Source organism: Narcine bancroftii, chromosome 2 (genome assembly GCF_036971445.1).
Source record: "Narcine bancroftii isolate sNarBan1 chromosome 2, sNarBan1.hap1, whole genome shotgun sequence".
NCBI lineage: Eukaryota > Metazoa > Chordata > Chondrichthyes > Torpediniformes > Narcinidae > Narcine > Narcine bancroftii.
The window spans coordinates 106,679,199-106,706,837 of record NC_091470.1 but is presented as its reverse complement, the minus strand read 5'-3'; the positions used below and the strand labels follow the sequence as shown (position 1 = coordinate 106,706,837).

Here is a 27,639-nt window from a genome sequence, read left to right as displayed (position 1 = left end):
GAAAGTCAAAGGCAAGGACTTGAGACTTTTTATTCATCAAGCATTCCTGGCCTGCTGTATGTTACTACCATTGCAGTTTTACATCATGGTAATTTGTTCTCTTTGTACATTGGGATGATTTTCAGTTATGTCCGTGTCATTTCACATTTAAATTGATTTTAAAGCAATTAGCCTATGAGAAAGTGGATTTGCCACAATAGCATGGCTGAATATCTTTGGAGAAAGTGGTGGTCAAACGGGCATCTTCCGGACTTACCCAAGCACAGGGAAATGTGAGATAACGTCGGGAAGCCTGTTAACCATGGTGGAGTGGAAAGAACACAGAAAGAACTCTATTTTGCATCCTGACAGCTGGATACAGTTTCCTGTAATGAAAGAAAGTTTGACCGCGTTGGCCAATTCCCCGACATCACATATAAGAAATTGACACTAGAATTTCACCACTTTCTCAAAAAGAGGAAGAAGAATGATGAAAAAGTGATTTTGAGCACATGGAAAATTCTACCACGGGATAAAGAAAAATAATATCTGCAGAACCTGGATTCAAGTTCAAGACAAATGTGCAGTAAAATTCAGCTGGTCACGCAGCATCTGAGGCAATCCATCATCAGACATGACGAAGTGCCCAGCCCGGAAAGGTTGGTTAGACTTTGGTTGCAATCGAATCTGGGTGACCTGCTGACTTTCCCCAGCACGTTCCTGCATTGATCCAGGGAAAATGTCAATAAAGCAAATTCATTGCACTGGTTAGGAATAGCAATACCGGGAAAAGAAAAGGTGGTGGGAGAGAATGTGCACTATATGGAAATATTTTTTTAGCAGAAATATGAAGGATTACTTGGGCTGGAGATCATCCGTCCACCTCGAAAGAATCAGCAACGTCGCGAAAATATTTGTGCTTATCCTGGACTTTACATTTATTTTTTACTCGGCGCGCTCTATGTAAGATCAGTCTGTAGTGGATGCGTCATCCAAGTATTCAGAAGAATAAAATGAACGAGAGATTTCTGCTGTTTTGTTTTTTTAAGCCCCTTGAATATGTAACAAAATGCGACGTTCGGCCTTGTGAGATGTTGGAAAGAGGTTGTTCAGAATAGCAAGATGGGGATTCAGCGCTATTAAGTGCGGTAGGTAAGGGTGGGAGGTATTACGGGGAAATGAGAGTCACAGAAAGTACCCAAAAGACCTTGAATACACTCTTTGCAAGAGAGTACGCTTCACTTTCTGTATGTTCCTTGGTACAAGTTTAAGTCGCGTCTCTGCACAGACTCACTCGAGCCATTTGTTTCTCAGGAGAGGGGGAAGCAAAACGATGACCCTGTTATTACCATGAATTGGCAGGTGGTTTCCCATTGGTTCATTCATACAGACTGCAGTTCACGCCTTATTTCAGTCAAAGGATTGTTTTTTTATTGGTCATGGTATAACATGAGATAGAGGTCAGGCAGTTATAAAATAATTCAGTCTCAGATGAAGTGGAATATCAGAAATCTTGGAGAAACTGCTTCAGGGATCATGTTCAAGCCGTCACAGTAAATGACCACCGGGAGAATGCTGCGGCCCTTCTTGATACTGATGAGATTGATCATCTGGAACTGTGAGTTTGTTATGAATATTGATGGCATCCGGTTTTTATTTGCTACGTTGTCATAATTAAAATTTAGCTTCGCTTAAATTGATTGTCAACAGAACATCGAGAAACAGAGGAAGCAACATTTCCTTTTGTCTCTGAATGTTTTCACTGTGGTGAAATATATTTAGGACGGTAAATATGTCCTTGAGCGGTGAATCTTTCACCCATCTAATTGGTGATTTGCCTTATCTTTTATATTAAGGGCACAAGAACAGAAAGAATCAGAACGTTAAGCCAATTTAATTCCTGACCCCGAGAATAGACAGTGAAATGATTTGCCTATTTTTCAGGCCATGTAAACACTTACTGATTTGCTTGTTATTATACGCTTGTTCATTTCGACCGGCGACTTTACAAATATTTGGATTTCTTGACATTGATGGTGATATTTTAAATACCCATCAATATTTCTGGCAAGAGTGGAATTCCGCAGAGGTGACTTGTGTGAGATCATCTTCGAATAGGATGGTTCATACGAGGTAGAGGGAGAATCATTGCAGGGTCACAGTGAATTCAGAGACCGGAGTGGGTAAGCTCAGCGTGTGAGAACAGAGCCGAACCTGCAGCTGCGGCTGACTGACTCGGTGAACACATTCCTCACACTGATACTTAGTGTCCGATCTCATTCTACCCACCATGCGATGCAGGGACTGACGATGTTAAACTAATATATTTACAATTATATTATTGAGAAAGGTTTACATTTTGCATGATTAAATGTGACCCTGATTGAGAATCATCACATCATTCACATTAATTAGAGATTAATCCTAAACGCACATTTGGGAGGATAGTGCCACTGACATTTCTAAAGAGTGGCGGAGTTTAATTTGTTATCCGTTTTCCTCAAACGTATGATATTATGTTTCAAATCAAATATCCAGTTTGCCCTTTGGTGCGCCCGGAGAAAAGCGACAAATGTTTGGTTTTAATCTTCCCGAGTTAGTGCAGAAAATAACCTTAAGTATTGTTTTGAGTTTTCCTCCAAATGTCTTTCCACGAGCTGCATTCAGGTGAAAGGTGTTCAGTCAATTTGGTGACAAATGGTGACTGGATTCTTCTGTCCTTCATAAACTGAAGCAGAAATCGTTGGATAGACACTTCAGTGTCATTCTCATCAGGAGAACGGCATCTGATGTCAGAACAATAGTGAATATTAAACAAAATTGGCAGCAGAACAGACCGAAAGATAACTTAAGATTCCTTTCCGTCATATGAAATATTACATGCAATTTGCTTAGCTCTACTTCGTAAAGTCAGAGAACGAGAAGCAAAGGTGAGTCTCCTCAAAGACCCCGAGTGTCCGCGGAGTCTTCTCCAGTGTTCCTGCAGCTACACAGAGTCCAGTCTTAACCATCCGCAGCCGGAGCTCCAGCTCGGAACTTCCGACACGGTCAGGAAACAACTGGTGCCCTCCCTACCCTCTCGCATCCTGGATCTATTACCGGGTGCGCCTTCAGCTAGACTCGAGCCAGTCTTCAGCAGTCCGTAGGCTGATGTGAAATCTTCGACCGAAGTCACCAGCAGTCCCCATCCTGCACAGATTCTTGGCCCTGAATCATCAACAGACTGTCGTCTGTGTATTCTTCAAACTCTGAACTCCTCTCTGTTCCGCCGTCCTTGTCACCCTTCTGTGGGTAGTCAACTCTGCTTCAGCTTCGAAACGAAGAGTGGCAGGCGGGGGGTTGGGGTGGGGGGTCGTGGGGAATCGTCTCCCGTTTTCTCGTGTTTGCCTCGCTGGAGTCTGCAACCCCTCGGGGCTGCTGCCGATCACAGGCGCCTTCATCTTGGGCCAGACACCGCGTGCGCCAGATTTTCAAATAAAACCACCGTCGGCTCCATTTATAGGCCGTGTAAAGCTTGTCCACAGCGCAATAGTCACACTGGGCGTTTGGACCCCGAGGGGAATGCTGTATCTCCGCTCCACGCATTCCATCGTTCGGCAGCGGCGGCAGCGCAGACGACAAAGCAGCTCTGCCAGCGCCATCAATTCTTGCGGGCGTCTCTTCTTTCAAGAGCTGCCGAGTCCGTTGTGTTTATCGATGTTGTTTTTCTCTTTTTTGAAGATTCCTCTCATAGAACATAATTTTCCAGCTTAGAATAAACACTTCAGCTCATTCCTCCAACAACTGCCGATAGATTCCTTATTGCATCGCCCTTCATTTTTCTCAGTCCATGGCCTCATCTAATAGTCTATTCTATTTTATTGCACGACCCTCCCGAAATCCTTACGGATAGATCATTCATTGCACTCCCCAGATTCTACGTGACAAAACTCACCTCGTCCATGCCCCTTTTAATTAGCCCAAGCAACAAAAAGCTGTGCCCCCTGTTATTAGTCATTTCAGCCATGGGACTGTGTTTTTGGACATCCACACGGTCAATGTCTCTCACCATCTTTTCACTTGGGAGCCTAAATTAAGGCAGACATGAACCCTTGCTTCTTAATCTCCTTCCCCTTCCTTGACAGAAATATTGAGTGCGCTTCTCGGTCGGTGGCTTACTTGCTCAAATTGGACTGTTCATGTTTAATTATATCCATTAAAAACAAATGCTCACTGTGTTAAAGGGAAGGTTTCGGGCATTCGCTGCTCCATGCTCTTTTGTCTGAACAAGATTTGTCGTTTCCCAACTTTTACCCTAACACGACCTAACAGGAGTGTTATCACTGTTTTCCCATTTACACTATACCTTGTGTTTACCAATAATGTCCATTCTCAGCTGTTCTCCGCCTTGTATTTTTATTTCATTCTGATCGCAAAGATTTTGCTGTTAAGATGACGTGTCATTCAGATGGCTAACGTCCCTAACTGTCTTTGTGTCCCTTAATATATATTGCTATAGATGCTAAAAACGTTTAGATTGTAAAAACGTGTTTTCTTAGCTAATTAATGAACATAGCTTTGGAGATGCGAAAACTGTAACACAAATATTTCTCTGTGAAACATGTAGGAAAATGAGTCCCAGAGTAACACTCATGCAAAATAAATTTTTTAAAGTTTTTAAAAGTTTACATCATTTGTATTGAAAGTTGACATTGTTTGTTCAAATTTTCATTATATCATGATGTTCCTTAACTGACGGATTTACTCCATGATATTTCTAAATATCTAAAACCGAGTGCAGGGAAATGCCATGGTGCGCGGTGGAGCTTAGGTGCATGGAGAGAGGACCGAGGTCTTTCCGAATCCGCTCCGAGCAACAGGTAAACTGTTTCTACCAGAGGAAGGAGAATTTACATTGCTCAATTAATCTATCTTCGTGCTCATCGTTGTTGCGTGAGGGGGTACCAGCGCTGTCAAAGGGAGCACGTGCAACCCAATAACAGGCCCTTCCGATTCATGAGACCGAGCTGCAAAAATGCACGCACTTTATCAAATCCTTGTAATATTATTCACGAATTTTCCGCAAATAAATCCGAAAATACAACGTAACCTCAGTTTCCACATTCAGATAGCCGGACATGGAAAAATAATAATTCTGTAGAAGATAATGTTGAGGAAAGAAGATATATTTGGAAAATGTGGCGAAGACGTTCAAGCGCTGTGCACTGGATGTTGTATATTTTGGCTTTGACCAAATCCTGTATGGCAGCTTCGTCTGGAAGGCTAGATCTCGGGAACAGAGGAATTGTCTGGTTGGAATCAAGATTGGTTTTGGAGGAATGGGACAGTCTTGCTTGGTGTTTGGGTGTAGTTCTGATTGGTGAACTGCGAATGGAGAAGTCAGGCAGGCATGGGTGCAGTGTCCGTCCAAAGTCGAGTCCACATAATCTAGTTGTACAAGATGTGAGTGAGACAAGAATTCTGGTTGTTTATTTGCAGGAAGAACTAGAAAATCTTCGTGAAAATGCAAAGGAGATTCACGAGGAAGGTGCATGGACAAGAGGGCAAAAGACAGAGTAATATGTTAGATGCACTGTGCCTTTGTTCCACGAGCAAAGGAGCCTTGGAGGCGACCTGACATTCACGAGGAGCATTAGTAAAGTGAATGCTCACAGTCCTTTTTTATCACTGAATAGACGAATCTCGAACTGGAGGCCAGGGGTTCAGGCTGAGGTTTAAAGGGAACCTGAGGGGGAACTCTGCATTCGGACGACCGTCCCTGCCTGGAACGGTGCTTAAAGAGACTGTAGAAGCGGTATTTTGTTTACGTGCAAAAGACATTTGGACAGGAACATGCACAGGAACGGCTGACAAATTGCCCGCAAAAGGTACCGAGCACAATTGCCAACTTGTTCCGCCTGAATGTGTCGATATCTCGACGGGCCGAAATCCCACTAATGCAGCAAATTGTCCCATGACGGTGGCAGCAGCAGATTCATTACCAGCCGCACTGTAGAAAATTAATCAACTCACGGGAGAACTTCCTTCCTGCTGTCAGCAGATCTGAAATCTATTTTCGTTGTATAGTAAGGGAGGATGCGAATTATTAGTTACCGAGGTTTGATTATAGTTACATAAACAAAGAAAAGACAGGTGCGAATCTCAAACCATTTTCTGCAAAATGGTTCCAAAGAGTCTCTTCATTTGCCATCGGTTCTATTTCCGTTGAGTTTCATTAAATTGTTGACTGCCGCCCCATGAAGCCCCCACTCCCACCTCCTAAACCCACAGGTCGCTCCAATTTAAATCTAAATTTCTCATTGCAGATCGCTTCAGGAATTGTTTGGCTGACCGGTCAGGTAATGTCTTTTAATCTTTACTGTGTTTAGTTTGGGGCTGTTGAGACTGGTTCTTACTGGGGATTTGTAGCTGAGACCTTCACATGGGTGACATTCTTAAACGGCGCGGTGCACTGCCCGGACCCTATTGCCCCGCTGACCAAATGAACTCGCACAGTTCACCCCACCTTGGTCCTTTTGAAGACTCAGGCCGACGCTTTGATGCCCAATTCCCTTAATCGGATCACGCAACCACCACGAGTTGGGTCCCCTACAGGTCGATCGGATCTGGCTGCAACCGAAACACTTTCCATCATGTGCAAACGGCCACGCTCTTTTCGTCCTGGGGGCCGCCTTCTCCCCTGGAATAACCGGGAGATACGCGGTTCTCAGGACGTTCACCAGACTGCCTGTGCTCGACACTTTAGGCAGTTTATTCGGGCTATACCACAGACTGGCACTGCCGTGGAAGATGTGTGAACGTTGAGTGTGTGAGCGGGTGTGAGCTGGGAGCGCGGGGCGCCGAGAGGGGGGATGAGCCGCGGGCGAGCCGGGTCCTAACGTTTCTGTTTTGTTTCAGAGAGCGACGTGTTGAGGCTGGTGAATGGGGGAAGTCCGTGCGCCGGGAGAGTGGAGGTTTCCCACCAGGGTGTCTGGGGAACTGTTGGTCATTACGGCTGGGACCTGAACGATGCGGCTGTGGTGTGTCGGCAGACGGGCTGCGGGTCCGCGCTGAAAGCCCCACGCAAAGCTCACTTTGGACCGGGCACCGGACCAGACGTGACGTTGAATGTTCGGTGCACCGGGAAAGAGACCGCTCTGCAGAAATGTCCATCAGAACCATGGGCTTCATATGGATCGTCAACCAAAGACGATGCCGGCGTTATCTGCTCAGGTAATGATCCGCCTTTACTCACTTCTGGCCCACCGCTTGAATATTTACTGGACACCGGGATGTAAAACCACCGACTGATCGCGACTGATGTGAATTTACACCCAGTTTCTGACGGGAATTATTAGTGTTATATTGGGATCACAATGTGTGTTAGAGAACTCGCACCCGTTTTAATTCGACGCCGTGAACCGGTAAATAATCGGCGCCATGTCCGTACGGACCAAAACACAAGCAAACACCCACCCCATCCTCCCCTCCAACCCCCCATTCCCTGCCTTCACCTTCCCCCACCCCCAACCCAACCCCAACCCTCCCACCGTCCGCCTGAATCCTTGACAGTTGGAGTTAGTCCTCTAATTTGTGGTGTGTTTCAGATTCCAGCATCTGCTGTCTCGCGGGTCCCCAAAATGAACAGAAATCCCAACCACCCCCCCCATCTCCACTTTTCCCGTGGGTTTTTACTGAGTATTTTCTCTGATTTATACAGAGAGATGATACAGTAGCAAGAACATATCTGCATGTCAGGGTCACGTGACGGAGGGGCCTCCGCTGGTCCCTTTAATCTAGTCCGTTTGCGGTCCTTCCTGTGAGAGGTCGGACTGTGCAGCGGCTGCTTCACACACAGAAACACCTCAGGACACGTGGAGGTTTCAGATCAACGGTTTATTTGAATTTCGCGCGCGCCCCTTTAAGGCCAACGGTAGTTCGGCCCCACGTGGCTGTGACGTCACCGCGTGGTTCGGGGCGCGAGCAATGGCCTCATGCTCCCGGTAATCAGTAAGCCTCGACAACGCCATCTGCCTGGAGTTCCCAGCCTGCGCGGTATTACAAGCGGAGCGGGTTCGCCGCAGGAGACTTTCACCACCGCACAACCCCCGCCCCCAGAACCGGCTTACGCCGCTTGGGCGTCCGACCCCTCCCTTTATGTTGAGCCCTCCTCTCTGGTTGTTCCAGATTCACGTGAGCTAGTTTTAGTTTATCTATTGTAAATAATTCCGCCCTCCTTGCAATGTCCAAAGTAAAAGTCTTTCCTGAACGCTGCAGGACTTTATACGATCCTCATGCGGGCGCTTCTGGGGGGACGAATGCGGGCCACGCTGGAAGAAGATGAAATCCGATGAGGCCAGCTCTTTGAGGATGTTCGTTGGTGTCCATTTTGTTGGGTTGGTAGAGGGGGTGCCAGCGAGTCGAGTCTGTTGCGGAGGTCCATGAAGAGGGTTGGGTGGGTCAAAGATGATATGTGCTGGATAGAAGTGATTTCTCGAATCCATTGAGCCCAATTATGGCAGTGATCCCAGTAAAGTCATGAATCGATGGAAGATCGACCCCCAGTGAACTTATCGACCATTGTGATGAACCTTGTAATGTGATACAATGGATTAATTAAAAATATGCTTATGAAAGGGATTAGAAGTTGGTTAGCTGTTTGGTTGCATGCAGTTCACAGACAAAACAAAGTCTTGAAAATTTCCAAGGGCAGGTGCAAACAGAAAGATCTGTGCTTCACAAACATGTTCAAGCACATCCCCGAAACTGAATCATTTCCAGAGAGTTGAGTCCATGTGTTTTTTGAAAAGCCTTGAAACTACAACATTTACAAACTGAAAGAAAAAGAACGGTGCCTGGTACCTCAGGAAGGAAAAGGGCAGATAATTAGAGAGGGAGCTGGTAGCATAGGGGAGTGTGAGAAAATGCTAGACAGACGATTAGACTGCTGAATACGCTGCTTAGCAGGGTTCTCAAATGGTAGTCTGAGTTTTTTCTGTGTGGAAACCAGGAGCGGTGTCTAGTCTTCCTGGTGTGGCTAAGAAGAGAAGGACTCTGTGAGAAGAACCCGGAAAGACGATTCTTCTGGAAGACATTCCAATTTGGGTTGTGTACAAGCAAAAGCAATCTCTCTGTTACCCTCACCAACTGTTCTGCCTGGTAATTCTAAGTAAAGCACTGACGTTTCCTTGAATGTAATGAGAGTGGACGATTGGCCACAAAAAGGAGTTTCTTCCGAACACATTACACACATTTGTACTTAATTTAGGTTGGGTGGGGGCGCGAAGGGATTGTGTAAATAACTTTGTGTTGGTAAGGTAAGTGTTGAACATGTTCTGTACTCAGAGATTTAAACTAATTCTGTTTAAGGAGTCATTGCTTTGGTGTATTTCTATTGCTGCTGGTATAAGAAGTTCAATGAACTTGTAACATTATTGATTTTGTTTTGAGGAGTCTCGACGAGATCAGTTTGTGGTAATATATGACACCAAGGAGCAATATAGAAACCTTTAAACTTCAGATAGACGTTTGGTATGAGCCCAGATTACCCCAAAACCAAGCAGCAATCGAAATCCACTAAGACAAATAGTCACCTAAAGTTTCTTTTAATTATCTTTAATCGTAAACCCCTTTTAATTCTAATTCTAAGCACACATATCGGTAATGTAAGTTCAAAAAAAGATCTTTGATTCACAGTCGAATCTCACTTCGGACTCCTCCAAATTCACTGGTATAAGGCAATTCTTATCCAGTGCACAGAATTTAACATTTATATATTTCAACAGACTTTGATGCTTGAGAGGTAAATGGTTACAACTCAGAAAGATTCTTGCCAGTTTTCAGAGAGAGGGATGCTTCACTCATTGGACACCCACTACTGATTTGTTCTGATCAGCCACTTCAGTATCTTTCCAAAGATCAGGGTTTTTTAGGTTATAGCTTCTTTCTTTCAGGTCATCACAGAGTTCCATTGTGCTTCCCTTATTTCAAGTAAAACATTAGGCAGGCAGTCCTCTCCTCTTGAATGGACCACGTAATTTTGTTCATTCATCTGATGCTTTCCAAAAGAATAATCCATTACTCCACAGCATGTCAAATTAAACACCTATTTGTGAAATCCTTATAAGTCTTCATCAATGTTTGTTCAAAGGCACTTGGAGACTCAACTGTCTGGCTCGAGCATATCTCTGGCATTTTAAATGAGATCTGTTTTGAAGTGTTTTTATGTGACCTACACTAAAAACCTACCATAATTTATCTCCTTATTAAATATAACATAATCAGTCACACATCTAATGTCACAGTAACGAGGCCCTTGATGCAGTTAAATAGAAAAGGCGCTTGCAAACTTTGGATCTTTCCTTATCGCACTGCGGCAAGCTCTTCTCCAGACATTTCAAACCATGCACTGCGCCTGCTGCATCATTTTACTCCGACCTTAAATTTCCACAAACGCTCGGACAGCATTTGTTTGAACCCACCCATCCCTCACCCTCAAAGTTGCCATTAAAAAGTCCATATATTTTCACGACTTTTGGATCCGTCGATGTATCTTCGAACTGAAACCTTAACACTGGTTCTCTTTCCACAGATGCTGTCCGACATTCTGAGATTTCCCAGCACATTCACTGTGCCACTATCTGCAGAATTTGCTTTACATTTCAAATCTTGGAAGAACTTCGAATTTAATCGAATATCATTTGAAGTTGAAAGGGTAGTACATTGAAGTAAATATTAAAATTAATTGAAACGTGTCTGTTTCATGGGAAATAGAAAGCTTTGAAATATTATTTGGGAAGGTTGAAGACAGATGTAACTGCAGCCACTGGGATCCAGATGACGCAGAGAGTGGTAAGAGATAGGTACGAGGTGCCAGCTGAAGTGGTGATTGAGGACTCAATTTCAACATTGTAATAAAAATGGATAGGTGCATGACTGGGATGTGTATAGAGAACTATGGTCCACACACTGGCAATGAGCCTAGGCAGAACAATATTTGGCACAGTTAGATGAGCCGCGGGGCCTGTGTCTGTTCCATTAAGCTATGGTTCCAAAATCAGATGTCCCATCTTATAAACAGCAGGTGTGGAAGCAAAGGTTTTGAGTTTGCTGTCCGGATCGAGAGTTTGCATCAGGACGTCCTGAGCAGGCACCAATTAGACAAAGGACAGATAGAGAGGAAATTGATTGAGAGAAGTCTTTGACTTATATTGGGAATCTGCACACATACTACTCAATTGGCACCGGCGTTAACGTGGATAGGTGCTGAAGATTAAAAGTTATATTGTGCAAGGTTATTGGGAGGAATCCTACTGGGTTACACCATGTTCTAAGGGTCCACAGGACCCCAAAACCCAGCAGCGATAGAAATGCACCAAGACAAATTTTAATAGCTTTAAACATAAAAACAGATTCAAACCTTAAATTATTATTATGAACTTAACTTAACCTAAGTTAAACCCTTTTAGATCTAAGCAAATGTGTATGTAATGTGTATGTGTGTGGAAATTCAGAAAAGATCTTTGATTCACAGTTCAAACTCATTTCCCACTTCTCCAAGTTTACCGCTATCAGGTAATTGTTATACTGGGCATAGATTTAAAATTTATGAATCTTCACGAGACTTTGGTGCTTGAAATGTAAATGGTTACCGCTTGGTTTTCAGAGATTGTTTTGTTCGTTGGACACTTAAAAACGGATTCCTTACCATCAGCCACTTCAGTCTTGCCGAAGAAATGTGCCCCATCAGTATTTTCCACATGATAACCTCTCTCGTTCAGGTCACCACAGAGTTCCTTTCTATTTCCCTTATCGCAGGCAAAACATTATACAGCAAACCATCTCCTATTATATGGAAAACAAAGATGATTTTAAAAGGCCGAATCCAGATCTCAAAATGGGGTTTCAAATAAGCTTCCGGAAATATAACTATACATACACAGGCTTTCACACGTTAACAAGTCGGGATTCCTGAGTGCGAGCTGTAGTCTCGATTCATATTCAGTTCAACAGGGCAGTGGGTTTACTTGTGATTCCTTGAGATCATAAGTGGCCTCGTGGTTCCTTTTTTGCATTAGGTAGCCATAGATTAGGCAGACCCGACCAGATTGTCGAAATTTCAAACGTGATGTGGGCTGAAATAAATGATATCCGCGTCAACAGACCAATGTGCACGAACATCACGACAGATGATACCATGGTCTGATTGCTGGAAGATAGAAAGGGTCGATCTGCGCTAGGTTTTGATCAGAGCCCTCTCAATCAGCCGAATTAAAAAAAATTAATGAATATCAACAATCAAATTAATGGCAGATTTTCGGACAATATTGTTGTAGAGGTGAGTGCTTTAACTTCCCCAGTATTTACAGGGACTGACTTAATGAAGGAGAAATAGAGGGCATAGAATTTAACTTGGGCCTATTTCTGTCCGGAGATATTGTAAATATATCATCCCCAGACGTGAAATTGCCGGAGAAACTCAACAGGTCACGCAGCATCTTAGTTTCTCCAGCATTTCTGTGTATTCCACGACAATCACAACACCTGCATACTTTCCTTTTGAACTTCCTCCGACATAGTCTTTGTCGAAAGTATTTCTGTTACATTCTCGTAAGAAGTGTCAACATTTCATATTTATTCAAATTTATACAACAGGATGTTTAAATTGATTACTTTACTTCGTGTTTAAATCGATTACTTTACTTCAGCTGATCGGTGGAGTTCAATTGAACAGGGAACACTATTAGGCGCCCGGATTTATTAACTTTCTTCCTGTGTTTCCTGGAGACAAAACCCAAAATATTCATGGAGCCAACCTCTCATCATATACTCCCTGAGCCACTAATTAAAAGCCAAATGTGGTGAGGAGGCTCATTACTGTAGGGAATGGTGGAATCAAGAGTTGTCGCCGGAAATTTGAGCTGGCAAACATTGGAAGGAAGGAAGAGAGGGAAGGAATCTGGGAAGAAAATGACATTGAGGGAAAATCTGTTCGCAGCATATTATTAGATAAGGTGTGATTGTATGGGACTGGACTCCAGAGGAGACTTGTTCAGGAAAATTGAGCCTATGTGGCCAGAGTTTATCCCAACGTAAATTTCATTCTTCCAGCGACTCCAGAGGGTTCATAATGGAGGTGATAGCATGAAATAATGGGAAGAATTCGACATCATTTGATCAGACTTTAATGAATGAGGAAGGGAGGAAATGTTATTGGACAGCTCTGATACCCTAATGGAAATGGATAAAGTGGGAAAGGTGTCCCTGAGGCAGAGGTTCTTAGAATGGGATTATAGTATCCTTTATTGAGACTTTGCTATGTATTTTCTATTAATATAATCTCAGTTTGGGAAAAAAAGGAGAGGAAACTATGCGTTTGGGCGTCAAAATTATTCCACCCGCAAAAAATAAATTCAATGGAAGAATGAGGAAGAGAAATCTCATCGTCAGCAGTCCAGACCGAAGCATCATTAATTTCAGCACAGCATTTTCTGATCTCGTCTGTAAGCCGACTTTACAATTTGTGTTATCATGACTGTGGTTCATTTCTTTCTCAGAACACAGAGTACCAAGATTAGTATCCGGATATGATCGCTGCTCGGGAAGACTGGAGGTGATGTTTGTTGATACCTGGTACACGATATGTGACGCTCACTGGGATATGGATGATGCTGATGTGGTGTGCCGTCATCTTCAATGCGGAGTTGCCGTATCTATGCAAAGCGGAGCTTATTTTGAAGAGGGAACTGCGTCCAAAAGGAGCTTGGAATGTAATGGCGAAGAACTATTTTTGTCGGACTGTCCACTTTCTGCGGGAACCCATCATTGCAGTCAAAGAAATGGTGTCGATGTGATCTGTACTGGTGAGTAACAGATTTCTAAATATTGCTGTATTTGGCTTTCATCGTGCACAAAGCATTCGGTCATGCATAATTTTCTGTTATAAAATTTGCATAAAATGCATCGATACAATAGATTGCTATGTATTATTGATATCATATTGTCCTGGGTATAAAAACTTAATAATGTAACATGTTTCTTTGGCCAACATTGTTCATTGAATGTTCAGAAGTATGAAATTAAAAATACCCACATTAAACGACTTCCAACCGATTAACGAACCATCTGCCACCAAGGCAAAGTCGTCTGAACTTCAAAGCGATCGCCAATAGAAACCAATGAAAATGATTTACTAACAGAGCTCTACTGAACTCCAAAGTTTCAGTATTAACGAAAAACGAAATGCTGCACAGAAACATAAGGATATTATTAGGAAATCGAAAGATGGTGGAAGGTGGCGTCCGAGAGGCAGTAGGTGGCAAACAGAGCTCCCCAGAGGAAAGACAGAAAAAAGAAGACCCCCTTTAAAAAACGTAAAGAATGAAAGCACGGAAGAAATAATGAAGATACAAGAGAAAATGGGATGAACGAAAAAGGGTTGAATCAAGACAAGAGAAAACGAGAGAAGATCGCCTCTTGGTGGAAGCGAGAAGGAGACCGGCCACAAGTCCATGCAGGTGTAGGAAAGGGAAGACGAGATGACCTGGGGAGGGCCGTGAGCGAGGAGGCCGAGATAACGTCGGGCGTCCACGGAGGTTCGGCGGAGGCCAGCGGGCAGCACATCCTGGAGAGGCAGTGAAGACGGCGGGGCGGCGACAAGGGGGATCCCCTCATCTGGTAAGTCAGATCTCTGTGGGGACCAGGAGATGGCGGCGGCGATGGGCCCGCGAGACGTCGGGCTGCATGACCTGGGAGGGGCTGGGACGAAGAGGACGGCAGAGAAGACTTCGGAAGAAGAAGTGGAGGAGTCCGAATGGAAGGAGGATGAGGTGGAAAGAAAGAAACAAAAGAGAAAGTCAAAGCAAAATGGAGGCAGAGGTCTGTGTCCTCGACCAGAGACATTATTGATGCTATCTACCAGATGAAGAATACATTAAAATTAGTGGCATGGAAGAATGCCATCCAAGAGAGACCTAAAAATTTAACTGAAATGGTGGAATCAACAGAGGAAAGAATAGAAAGAGTAGTATATAGGTTGGAAAAAAGGGTAAAGAGAGATGGACGTGTGTGGAAAGAGAAAGAGAGCATATGGGAGGAAATGGATGCTCTCTAAAATTTTAGCAGGAGAAACAATATTAAAATCGTTGAGTTGTTGGGTATACAGAGGAAGGAGACCAGGTGAGTCCTGAGCTGTCGAGGAGGGAGAAATTTGGGAATAATCTGGAGATGGAGTGGGCCCACCGGTCTCCTGCACCCCACCCCATGATCCTGATCTGCTTTGGTTAGCTTCCTTCGCAACGACAACATAGGTAGGGTTTGACGGGCGGTGGCGAGGGAAGCGAAGGAGAGAGGGGGGTCCTATGGAGTATGCAGGAGCGATTGAACTCGTTTAGCCAGATAGAAGGGAATTCAACTTCGTTAAAAGAAATCTTAGGAAAGAAAGGACTGAGTTTACTCTCCTTCACACAACAATTTTAAAGATATTAAGGGGGGGGGGGTGCGGGTGGTTGGGAAGAAGAGGGGTTTCTTATTCCAGACCCTCGGAAGGCATTGGATTTTGTGGAAACCATGCCGCCTTTCTTGGTCTAAATATAAATAAGAGATAATTGGTTGAATTATTGATTGTATATGCTCTAACTGTTATGATTGTGGGGTATATTTCATTGTATTTTAATCTGTTACTATCTATAGAATAATGGTTATGTTAAAGGATGAATTATTACAGGGAGTTCGAAGAAAAGTGGAGAGACTAGGGTAAGAGTGAGATGGGCACACACCAATATATCTGGAGATTTGGCGGTAATATTTTGGGGATTGGTGCCGAAAAGGTTCTGTGGTAGATCACAGGGCAGAAGGGAAGGGGAAAGGATTAATTGGAGGAATGTTCTGGATTTCTCTGAATTATTTGCTCAATAATATTTTAGTTGATTTAGGTTTTGTTTGGATCAAAATATTCTCTACCAGATGTCTACGGAAGACAAACAGTAATTAAGATAAGTATCAGAATATTAGAAGGAAGGGGGAAATTGCTGTAAAACCATTCACCCTTGGCTATATCCTTCACAATGCCAGATAAGCAGGTCATAATGTACAGATGGCACCTGAACTAGCTTCTGTTGGGTAAACCGGAACTTTATAACTTTGTTAGGACTCAGATAGTTTTATTTTTTCTGTGAGACGAACCGCTCCTCTACTGATGATAATTTCCTGAGATGAATGCATTGAAAGCTTATTTAAGGGTCCAGTTATTTGAATACACCAACGGTTTCAAAACAAAGCAGATAAAGGTGATCAATAATTTGGAACAAGAAATAGCTCAAATAGGAAATAAAAGACCAACAGAGAGTGCTGAATAGTATGAATCCATAAAAAGCTGGATTTGTGGAGGAATCCGCAAGCAACATAGCTTGATTGCTTACTATCTGGGACTTTCAGGGATGGATTCAGGAGTGGCCATAGCGCTGGATGTGGACAAGACATTTAAGAGAAATGAATGTGAATTACTGATCAAGGGACTGGAGAAATATGGACTGGGCAAACATTTATTATTTGGGTTAGTATACTCGACTATAAACCCCAAGCTGAAGTTATTACCATTGGGCAGATGTCTCCGTGTTTCAGTTGAGTAGGTCCAGTAGAGAGGGCTGGCCATTTTCTCCAACGCTGTTCATGTTAGCCATTGAGTCACGGGCAGAAGCCATTTGGTGGTGTCCAGGCATTAAGGGTTTCAAGCTGGGCCAGATGAAACAGAAAATCAGCTATTCACCGATCATGTGTTAGCATATTTGCTGGACACATAATAGATCATTGGTCAGGCTTATGGCCATACTGGTATTGGGCTATGAGATAAAACTGGACAAGCGTGAGATCACACCTCTGGCAAAGGGGGATTTTCGATTACACCAACTGGGAAGCTAATTCAAATGGCCACAAGAAGACATTAGGTATCTGTGTTTAAAGTAGACAAGGATTTATGCAACTTATTCAAACACAATTATCTCCTTGTACACTGGAAATTAAAGTGGACCTTGGTAGATGGAGAACTTCGCCCATAACTTTGGTGACCAAAGTTAACTGTGCTAAAGTGAAGGTGATACCAAAGCTACAATATCTATTTCTGTGATTACCTATTCCATTGTCCCAGGGGTTATTTACAATGTCCAGCGGATGTGTCAGTACGTTCCAGTGGAATGGTAAAGTGGCTATAATCTCCATTGTAAAATTGACTTGGGATTACTAATTGGTGTGTTTAAAATGACCCAAAGAGAAAAAAAACTATTACTGAGCAGTCCAGGGGAGGTTTATTGCCTCACCTTTTGAGGAAGGGGTCTCCCTCATGGGCTCAAATTTGACTACATGCAGCAGGTGAAAAGATAGCAAGGCAGTTTATGTTTAAATGGGACAACTATGCTAATCTCAAAGAACACCGATAAACCCAAATTAAAGCATGTACTTCAGACATGGCATAGAATAAATCAATGTATTGGATTTAAGGTTGGGATCTCCCAAAACGTCCTTGACTCAGAAAAACTTAATAACCGTGAATATACTCAATATTATCTTGGCCACCTGGTGCAAGAAAGGAAACAGATGTATCTCGTATTGTTACAAATGAGAGCAGCATATGTCATTCGAGCAATTGAGAAATAAATATAATTTGTCATACATTCTTCTGCTATCTGCAACTAAGATAATTTTTGATGAATATATTGGGACCATCTATGACCACGCCCATATGTAGTGACATGGAGATACTAATTCGAAGTTGAATGTGTGTGTTTATTTCTAAGATCTATTTCATATTCCAAAGTGAGGGACAAAGGTGATCTTACACAAGTCAAGGGAAAGTTGGGAATCGGAGATGAGCACAAAGATTCATGATCATGATTCATGATCAGGCTGGTCAGATATGGGTCTGGACAGCATGACAACTGTTATTAATGCCAGGTACAAGTTGGTGAAATTCAGGTTTCTGCATCAACTGCACCTCACACCTCAAAAACGACATAAAACTATAACAGAAATCTCAGTAATGTGCTTCAGGTATGACGTTGCGACTGAACTATTATCCATTCAACCTGGCTGTCAACAAAGGTGAAATGTTTCTGGGAGGACCTGGGGGATATTCTGAAAAAAATTACGAAGGTGGATTTTCCACAAGATCCGGAATTATACATTTGGGGAAGATTATGCATGTGTATATTATACTACCCAAGAACAAAATTTAGCCCGGGAATGTCGCATTGGCGGTAGCCAGGAAATGTAGTGCAGTCAGGGTGAATTCTGACTGTCAAATTAACCTTACACGATAGAACATGGAAATGGAAAGTTTGATTTCGCCTGGAGCAAACCACATACAATTGAAGAAGGAAATATGACACATTCGTCAGTGTGGCAACCATATCTGAATTATATTGGTTTGCAGAATCGAGAATTCCCCCCACGGACAAGAACATTGAAAAATTCTGACTCAACAGAGAAACGAACAGGATCAAGGAAAAGCGAGGTGGCACAGCTGATGTGCTCTATTATTCTTTTTTTTCTTACTCTCCCTTACCTTTGGTGATTTGTTTTCTCTCCCTATGACTTTTTCCTAGTTGTTGTTGGGGTCTTAACCCACCAGTTTTTCTGGTTTTCGTATCTGTATAATTTACATACTTTAATTTGAGTGGTATCAGGGAAGGGGTGGGCTAGGTGAGGTAGGTTTCGAAGGGGATACAGGGGGAATAGAAATGGAATAGCTATGTTATACTGGTGTTGGAAGGGATTGTTTGTGTGCTTAAAATTTATTGAGTCTATGAAAGGCAACATGAAATATTTAATGAAGTAAGTCGTGATAAATTTGCATTTGGAAATACAATTGAATAAAAAGAAAGAAATTCAAAACAATCTCAGGAAAACGATCAAGATGGAACCAGAGACCATCCTATTCAATAGTAATACATGGAAAATCGTCGAATAGAAAGTGAAAAAATCAAGCAATACCTATCTGAATTTTCATTCATTCCCATTTTAAGGGTTGTTTTCTGGTTCATTCCTTACTAAAACAGGGAACCATGGACCTCGACTAGTTGGCGGGAAAAACCGATGTTCAGGAAGGGTGGAAATTCTACACGGAGACCAGTGGTGGACCCTTTGTGAGGCGCACTTCAGTTTAGAAGTTGCGAGCGTGATCTGTGAACAGCTGCAGTGCGGTGCAGTCATCGGAACTCCATCAGGTGCCCAATTTGGTGAGGAAACCGGACCTATGTGGAAGGAGGGCTACCGCTGCCAGGGGAACGAGTCCCGAATTGCCGACTGCCCGTTTTCACCCTTGGATAATGTTAGATGTTCACGTGGAAACATTTCTGGACTCATCTGCTCAGGTGAGTCGCCATAGTTAGTAGATTTGAAATAATCAAAGTGTTTTGCAGCCGAAGGAGCATTCAAGCTACTTCTTTGAAACTATTATTTGATAGTCCTATTGTGTAACTTATTAGTGTTTTGCATCACAATGAAAGGTGAAAGGCTCTACTTCTTTTTTGAAGTATGTTGAGTGCCTGGAATTCTGATTTGCTATCTGTAGCCAACATGTTAAGTCCGGAAATAAGCCATGTCTCGAAGGGTATAGAGAAATTGCGATTGGATGAACTGGATATCGTTTGCACACTATTGTCATATGGTTATTATGAACAGAGGCAAGGCAAGGCAATGACTGTTGCTGAAGTAAGAGTTACCACTGAAATGTTGCTACGAAGTGTGCATTGGGGCAAAGAGAAAAAATGTTCCAACATTTAAAGGGCGAGTGGAACAGAATGGGACACGGTTGGTTTACAAATATCATTTAGCGTTGCGTGATATTTGAAAAAACAAATATTTGTGAAAACTTCGAGAAGACTTTAAAATCTATTTATCTTTTATCGACTGCCTGGCCCTTGTTAAACGGATTATCCGAGATCGGGTAGAGAAACTGATCGGTATTGGTTTGAATTTGGACACAGATAGGTCACCGAAGAAGTAGGTCTGCCAAAATGACTTACAGCCTAGTGCTGCGGAAAAAAGACCCGCCAGCTCTCCAGACAAAAGTTTACAATTGATTGGATATTTTGGTTTCACTTTAACCGGTTCACCCAACATATTTGGTTTTGCAGATGAAAGTGGGTCTCTCAGACTGACCAACGGAGGAAGCCGCTGCGACGGCCGAGTGGAGGTGTACCACAATGGCAGCTGGGGGAGAGTGCAGGATCACGTCTGGAGCATCAATGATTCCAACGTAGTGTGCGCAGAGCTGGGTTGCGGCTTTGCTATATCAGCTTACAACTCCTCAATATATGGAGAGAGTGAAAGGCCGGTGTGGGTGAATGAAGTCCAGTGTGAAGGAACCGAATCGCAGCTCCGCAATTGCAACACATTCGCGTTGAATCATTTTTCCAGCAATAGCAGAGGCGTTGGGGTCCTGTGTTCAGGTGAGGAAGTAATGTCATTGCCACAAAATGTCACCTGGGAAATGGCAAGCTGCTGGGAAGGTTGATGATGAGTAAAGAACATGGGAACCACATAATAATAAAATCTCGTGTCTTCCCGTTGTTGCACATTCAGGAAATGGCCTAAAACGTACACAACACTTATTTTGTTCTGGGCACAGCTCTCCACAAACACCACCACCTCAGGGTAAAATTACAGTGGCGAAATATTTTGTCCTCTGATCACATTCAATAAAATCATGGGTCGTAAGTGAATACTCAAAAAGGAAACTAAAATATAAATATAGTTGCTGTGCTTTAAATAAACCATAAGAATCAGGGTTTCTCAAATGTGTTCAAGACATTTCTATAAAAGGTAAACAAAAAATTGTGAATAAGAAAATGAGTAATCAAAACAGGTAGATGTGTGGATGGAATGTCCGGGAATTATGGCGAACATCGTCAATGTTGGATAACGAGAGACACCAGAAAGTATATTTCCTATTCGGGACTGTTAAAATGACGGATGAAGCAAATCCATCTCGAAACTAGTACACCCGGGAAGTCCGAAAGCAGATTTCTTCATGATATTTTTGATGTGGATTAATGTGTTTAAATGAATCCATTTCAGAATATATATATCTTAGGTAAATCAAAGTTTGGACAATCAATTCTCTCATGAAAAAAAAAGTCAAATTTCAAAACCGTTGCTGCATTTACCATTTTAAAATGGAGTCCAATTTCGAGCTGGCAGCTTTGGCCACCTGTATGAAGTGGGGGTCGAGGAAGAAAAAGTCCACATGTCAAAAATAAACTTAATGTAATTATAATTTAAAAACCGAACTGTTGTAGGGTCCCCCAAAATCCGTCAGGATAGCTTTGTAAATGCTAAACACAATATGATCAAACTCAGTGCTGATAAATGGGATGCAATTGGCATATCCCTACCAGACCAAGGCGTCATTGCTGCTTGTCCAATGAAACATCTGTCATTTCTTTCAGAAATGACGGCATGAGACAGCTCAAGCTTTATTATTTCTGGGAAGGAGATGGGAAAGAGCAGCAATTACGCTTCAAGTACTATTTCAGATTTGGCTGTCGTTTTGTTTTGCATGTTACATCTCGGTAAGTCACAATTAGAGCAGAAATTTCATTATCCAATCGAAAGAAGTTCGAGCTTGGATAGAAGTGAACACACCGAAACAATGCAGTCGAAAACAGCCCTAAGCATCACTTTACCTGTGTATGGACAAGGGGCATGTATTGCATTTGGTGCTGCCGATTCGGCCCACTCTGCATCCTGGAGAGTGGACCAAGACCGGGAGATCATTTCCTTGAGACCTTGCACTGTCCCGTGTCATTTCAATTCCACACCCGATTGAAATTCTTACGTGTTTACTACGGTCACGTGTTCTGCCAGGTACAAGCCACGAGGAAATTGGAGGAACAGCGCCTTATATTACGTCTCAACAGACTCCGAAGACATGGAATAAATATAGACATTCTACTTATTGGGAACTCCTGTTGCCCGTCTCCTAGTTTCCCTTATCGCTCTGACCCCCTTCTCCAGATATCCAGCCCATTCTCTTCCTTCCATTAGAGAACACATTTTTGCCCACATTCCCAAACAACTTCCGACTGCATTCTCTCCCGCGCACCTGTATATATCTCTCACCCAACCTTGTTACATTCACCTCTGCTAGAATTTCGTCTTTCCTGCAGGAGTGGAGTGTCTTTTACATTCCATGAATACGGAATGAAAGCATATGAATAGGAAGAGGATTAGCCCACCACGGCCGTTGCGCTTGCTTTGCATTTGAATAAGGTCATGGTTTATCTGCTGATAGACTCATTTCCACCTCCCTGCCTTTTCGACATATCTCTTAATTCACCTACTATGTAAAATATATGCAGCCTTGTTTTAAATATATTTACTGTGACATCCTCCACTATTTCAATGCCAGGGACTTCCAAAGAATCAGCATCGTCGGGGAAAAGAAGTTGCTCATCATCTCTGTCCTAAATCTCCTACCCTGAATGTTGTGGCTGCGTCCCCAATTCTACTACTCTGTCTAACCAACGGAACTAAAAGGAACATACATCGATGTTAAACATGCCTTTCATAATTTTTATACGTTTCTTTATGATCCCCTGTCATTCATCTAAATTCCAGCGAAATCTGTCCCAGATGACTCCATTTCTGCACAAAGGCCAACTCCTCATCTCGAGAATCAACCTAGTGAATCTCATTTGCACCTCACCCAGTGCCATTACATCCACCCTCAAGTAATGAGATCAGAATTGTTCGCAATGCTCCAGATATGGCCTTACCAGTACCTTGTACAATTGCAGCATAACCTCCCTTCTCCTAAATTCATTCGTTATGATCTGCTGTGTATATCCTGGATTGATGTGTACTGCACTAAACTACAGGATTCGGCAATGTCCAGTTTATCTCTGTGATGTGATCAAGACGTAATGAAGCGAATGCCTTTCTGATTTGTTGTTCCACAGGCCACTTGCAAGTACGACTGTCTGACGGGGGAGATTTATGCGCAGGACGACTGGAGATTTATTACAATGGTACTTGGGGCACAGTCTGCGATGACTCCTGGGATGCAGTTGACTCTAACGTGGTCTGCAGGCATCTTGGTTGCGGAACTGCTTTGGAGAAGTACCGTCCCCGTTACTGCGGACGAAGCTCTGGGCCAGTTTGGATGGATGAAGTGAGATGTTTGGGGAACGAATCGTATCTCTGGGAATGCCTGAGGGCGAGGTGGGGAGAACACGACTGCACGCATGAAGAGGATGTGACAATAACATGTTCTGGTGAGGGCGCATTAAATGTGTCCTTTTCTGCCGCATAACAATTATCATAGTTATGTGGTGTTTAATTCCTTTTCCGTCCTTACATTTCCATTCCTTGGGTCCACTATTCAGCGATATTTTCTCAGTGTTCTGATTATCATTAAGTCCAGTCCAAATTCTACGAACTGTAACAAAGACAGACCTTCATCTCAGCTCAGCCACGATAGATTCTGATCGCCATTTAACACTATTTATGAAAGAAATGCATTGAAATACGAAAGTCTGATTGCCATCAAATTCTGTCTAAGCACCAATAACTTGGTTGACTCAGCAGATCTCGCAGTTCCCATAGGAAGAAAGTAGATATAACCAATGTTTCGAGCATGAGCTAATTTCAATGTATGATCAAGAAGCCGGCAGCCACATGAAGAAAGGTTTTGGGGTGAACGTTAGAAAGGTCAGGGGGAGGAGCACAGGACACTCAATTTAATTGACTTAGAAGCACGACCGTTCATTTTTTCAATGCTGATGTACCCCTTGCTTTTCCCGAGTTAAATTTTGCGGAGTGCATTCAGGATTGTTGCCAATTAATTAACAAACAGAGCAATAAATTTTGGAAATAGGCTGATTTCACGCTTCTCGACTGAGCCACTTCAGGAAAGGAGAACAAACCATGTTGTATGAGATAGAGAAAAGTCGGGAGTGGGTTTCGAAGAATGAAATGAATATTTCGAATATGCTGGACATTAACGTGACAGTTGAGTTTGAGTTTGTGTGTTATGTTGCTGTGGGTGATCCCGAAAGGTTACATTAATGGAGAAAACCACTGAATGGATACGATAAAAGGTAGATGTGGTCAATTAGAATTGGAATAAAATTTAATTTACTTTACAAAAGTGCGAATGTTATGGTAAACTGAAACTTGTACGAGTCCAGACAGAAGATATGGTGTTGTTCCGCAAGGTTGGGTTTATATTTCCATGCGCCAGCAGAGGGCCTCACAGATGGAAAAATTGGAGTTGAAGTGGGAGAGTTATTTGAAGCGGAAGATAGGCTCAGGGCCACTCTTGCGGACAGAAGGACAATGCTCCGCAAATGCATGACAGAGCGGAAAATTTTATGACATAGAATGCAATTTAATAATTGGAAGAGGTTCCGTCCTCATTTCGCCTGCAGGGATTTTTTGAGTTGTCGGAGAATGTTCGAAAGCAATGGTGTCGCATCTTCCTCACTTGTACCCCAACCTGCGGACAGACGAAGTGGAGCGATTCATGAAGGAGACAACCCTTTGGAAATGCTACACAGTGGAACCATCTTTCTGAACAGCGAATCCTTGAAAGGATGCCTCACTGGAGCGGTTCTCACCACCGCATTGCGTTCAAAGACAGAGCAATCATGCACATTCCAGACATTTAAACCCAAACCTTCCTCTTTTAGCCGATTGCGCTCCTGCTTTTATAATATTTTAATGCTCCGCCCGATCAGCCTTTTTCTGTGGTGTTTTCAAGATTTTCCGTTTGTATTTCTTGTTTATCTATGTCAAAACAGATTTTTTTTTCTGGTGGCGGTATGAAATATCCATAATCACTTCCGTTGACAGAGCACAAAGAAATGCACCTGAAGAACGGAGGGAATCGATGTGAAGGAAGAGTGGAAGTGCTCTACAATGGGACGTGGGGAACAGTGTGCTCCGACAGAATGAACTGGAAGGCTGTTGATGTGATCTGTAAACAACTAAAATGTGGACCTGGAAAATCATTTGAAATTGATGCGGCGAAATTTGGAGAAGGGTCTGGGCAAATATGGCTCGATGAGCTGGACTGTACATCGCACGAGTCGACCCTCTGGCAATGTCAATCAGCCCCTTGGGGCGAACACGACTGTCAGCACAAGGAGGATGCAGCCGTTGTTTGTGAAGGTAACATTAGGGTGGAATGAAACGCGGCTGACATTTTAAACAGAAGCGATTTATAAATGTGTCACCATCTTCCTCTGGTCAACAGAAGCCCAAGTGCCGGAGGGATCCGACAGGGGAAAGGTCTGCCATAAAGAATCAAAATCAGAAATTGCAGGTGATTCATTGCATGTACAGTTGTGTGAAATGTATTCGCCTATTTCTCAGTTTAAATTAATTTAATAATTTATTTTCTGTTCCTCTCAGAACTGTCCTTACGGCTGGTTGGCGGTAGCAACAGTTGCTCCGGGAGGTTGGAGATACTGTGGAAGGACCGTTCGGGCACTGTGTGTGACGACTCCTGGGATCTAGCCGATGCAGATGTAGTCTGCAGACAGTTGCGCTGTGGCCCTGCTCGTTGGACCCCAGGAACAGCGACCATTGACAACAGCCACGGTGACATCTTGTTGGATGAAGTGAAATGCACAGGAAGTGAATCCCTTCTCTCCAGTTGCCCCTCCTCACAACTCGGCAAACACGACTGTGACCATAAGGAAGACGTCATTGTCTTTTGCTCTGGTTGGTGTTTTGGCACAATTTCCACCTTCTCTTCAATCCATCCCTTCATGTCGTAATTTCGTTTTCTCAATCCTCACTGAATGAAGTCTCTGAATGTGCGATTCAATATCATCCACAGATCCATTTTTGTCAGAGACAGGCTCCACCGATTCAGGTATTTACAGTGTTATAAAATATATTTATACCTTGAAGCAAAACTAATATTTGGTATTTTTAAATAATAATCTGATCATCACTACTTAGTTGTTGGTTGATATGAACATTGATAAGAACAGAGTAATAAGGACCATTGATATTCAATATTAAATAAGAAAAGGCCACATAAACCAGAGCATAGTACAATTGCTGAAGCCAGAATCTCCCAACTGCGGCCACATATCTCTCTGGATGAGGAGGTAATCGCCGGGAACCGTAGCGGGAGAGACTTTCTTCAAGACTCCCGAGTAACGTTTGAACATCACCCTTAATGAATGGCGAGTGTCTTTGAAAGAGCAGAAACTGTGTGATGGTTTGGGTGGGGCTTTCCGATGAGGGAAAAAAACAGACTTTTTCGATCCGAATCAATTCGGACGAGTTCATATCAATCAATTCAGAAAATGGTCTTTTTATTTGGATAATTCAATTCACCAAGCCATCATGAGCAGGTATAATGCCTTGTTAAACCTTTAAAATCGATGAGAAATTATTGACTAATGATGGGACGCAAGAATGAATTCACTGATAAGATATTCGTGGCAAGGGTGGCGTGTGCGCATTGTGTGAAGTGCACTTAACGGCATATTTACAGGTGTTGGACACACACTGGGTGATATTCTTGTAGAATGTGGAGCTGGCATCTATGCAATGTTTTGCTACCCTGCATAGCACTGCAGGGCGGATCGCTTGTCTCATCGTCCACTCTTCCATGCAGATTGTTGGGTACCCCAGGATGATGTTGATGCCTCAGTTGACTTCCTTTAAAACAAATTCCAGGCACAGTTTTATGTGAATATAATCCAATTCAGTTGCTCCATAAATGATTAAGAATTACTTAGGCAGGCGGTTGACTATGGCTCTGGCTGGAGTTGTGGATATTTCAAAAGTTACATGACATGTTCAAGTCCCAAATGTAGGGATTTCAGTAGCATTCAGGAACAAATTAATTAAGTCATTTTTATCCTTGTGGCACAAGTCATCATGCGTCCTGTACAATGTGCTTTGACCATTCCAAGGTATGTTTATCGACAATGATGCCTGTCTCGAAAACAACCTCAGAATTGATATCTGCTCAGTCATAGATCTGGGGAAATGTGGACCAATGGTATTTGGAAGGTGTATTGAAAGGAATTCTGCGAATGCCTGGGTGGAGTTAGTGGAGAGACGCGCCAAATAACTCACCCGGATATACTTGGGCTCAGGCCTGAAACATTAATTACTATTACTTCGTTTGGATCCTACGTCACCTGCTGAGTTTTTCCAGCATTTTTATTTGTTGGAGACATGGAAAGGATCTAGATACACAATTAGTGCATTACCATCAAAATCATTCAGTACAAATGTGTAAAAACAGCGTCAATTGCAAATGGAGCTGTACATCTATATTTCATGTCAATATTCTGGCTAGGTGACAAGACACCCTCAATCATAGTTGCCGTATGCATCACCCTTGGGGGTCCTCCTCCTCGCTGAGCTAATCGCGCTGATGACAATAGTACAGAGAAGGTCGGGGAGACGGGGTGAGTTTTATTTTTCACTCTGCTTTTTCATAGCTAAAAGTTTATGAGTAATTTCAACTGCTGTTTGTGGCGCGTTCCTCAGAAGTCTATAATTTCTGGTAAAATGAATAAAATTGGTCATTAATTTCCTGAGGTTTATAAGTAATCATTGTATTCTTTTCAACAGCATTAATAGTTCTCGACACATGGTCCGTTTTTAATTGTCAGGCTAATACCTTATGAGCCCTTTCATCTAACATAATTA

The 27,639-nt window shown here is 42.9% G+C and overlaps 1 protein-coding gene across 1 annotated transcript; it reads left to right on the top strand.

The window, feature by feature from the left end:
• Positions 1-5,154: 5,154 nt before the first annotated feature.
• On the top strand, positions 5,155-27,396 carry LOC138752919 (scavenger receptor cysteine-rich domain-containing protein DMBT1-like). The gene is made up of 12 exons (XM_069915531.1): positions 5,155-5,506; positions 6,285-6,317; positions 6,877-7,191; positions 13,515-13,820; positions 19,008-19,322; positions 20,088-20,402; positions 22,914-23,228; positions 24,808-25,125; positions 25,211-25,279; positions 25,369-25,680; positions 25,799-25,834; positions 27,284-27,396. Exons 1-12 carry the CDS (start codon positions 5,155-5,157, stop codon positions 27,346-27,348), a joined length of 2,751 nt encoding a protein of 916 aa, XP_069771632.1. The 3' UTR covers positions 27,349-27,396.
• The last annotated feature ends 243 nt before the right edge of the window (positions 27,397-27,639 follow it).

Excerpts from the sequence above, each read along its gene's own strand:
- LOC138752919 (XM_069915531.1), top strand. The coding sequence starts at position 5,155 with ATGTGGCGAAGACGTTCAAGCGCTGTGCACTGGATGTTGTATATTTTG. Across the intron at positions 5,507-6,284 it reads AAAGGAGATTCACGAGGAAG|ATCGCTTCAGGAATTGTTTG; the intron begins GTGCATGGACAA and ends TTCTCATTGCAG. Across the intron at positions 20,403-22,913 it reads CGTTGGGGTCCTGTGTTCAG|GCCACTTGCAAGTACGACTG; the intron begins GTGAGGAAGTAA and ends GTTGTTCCACAG.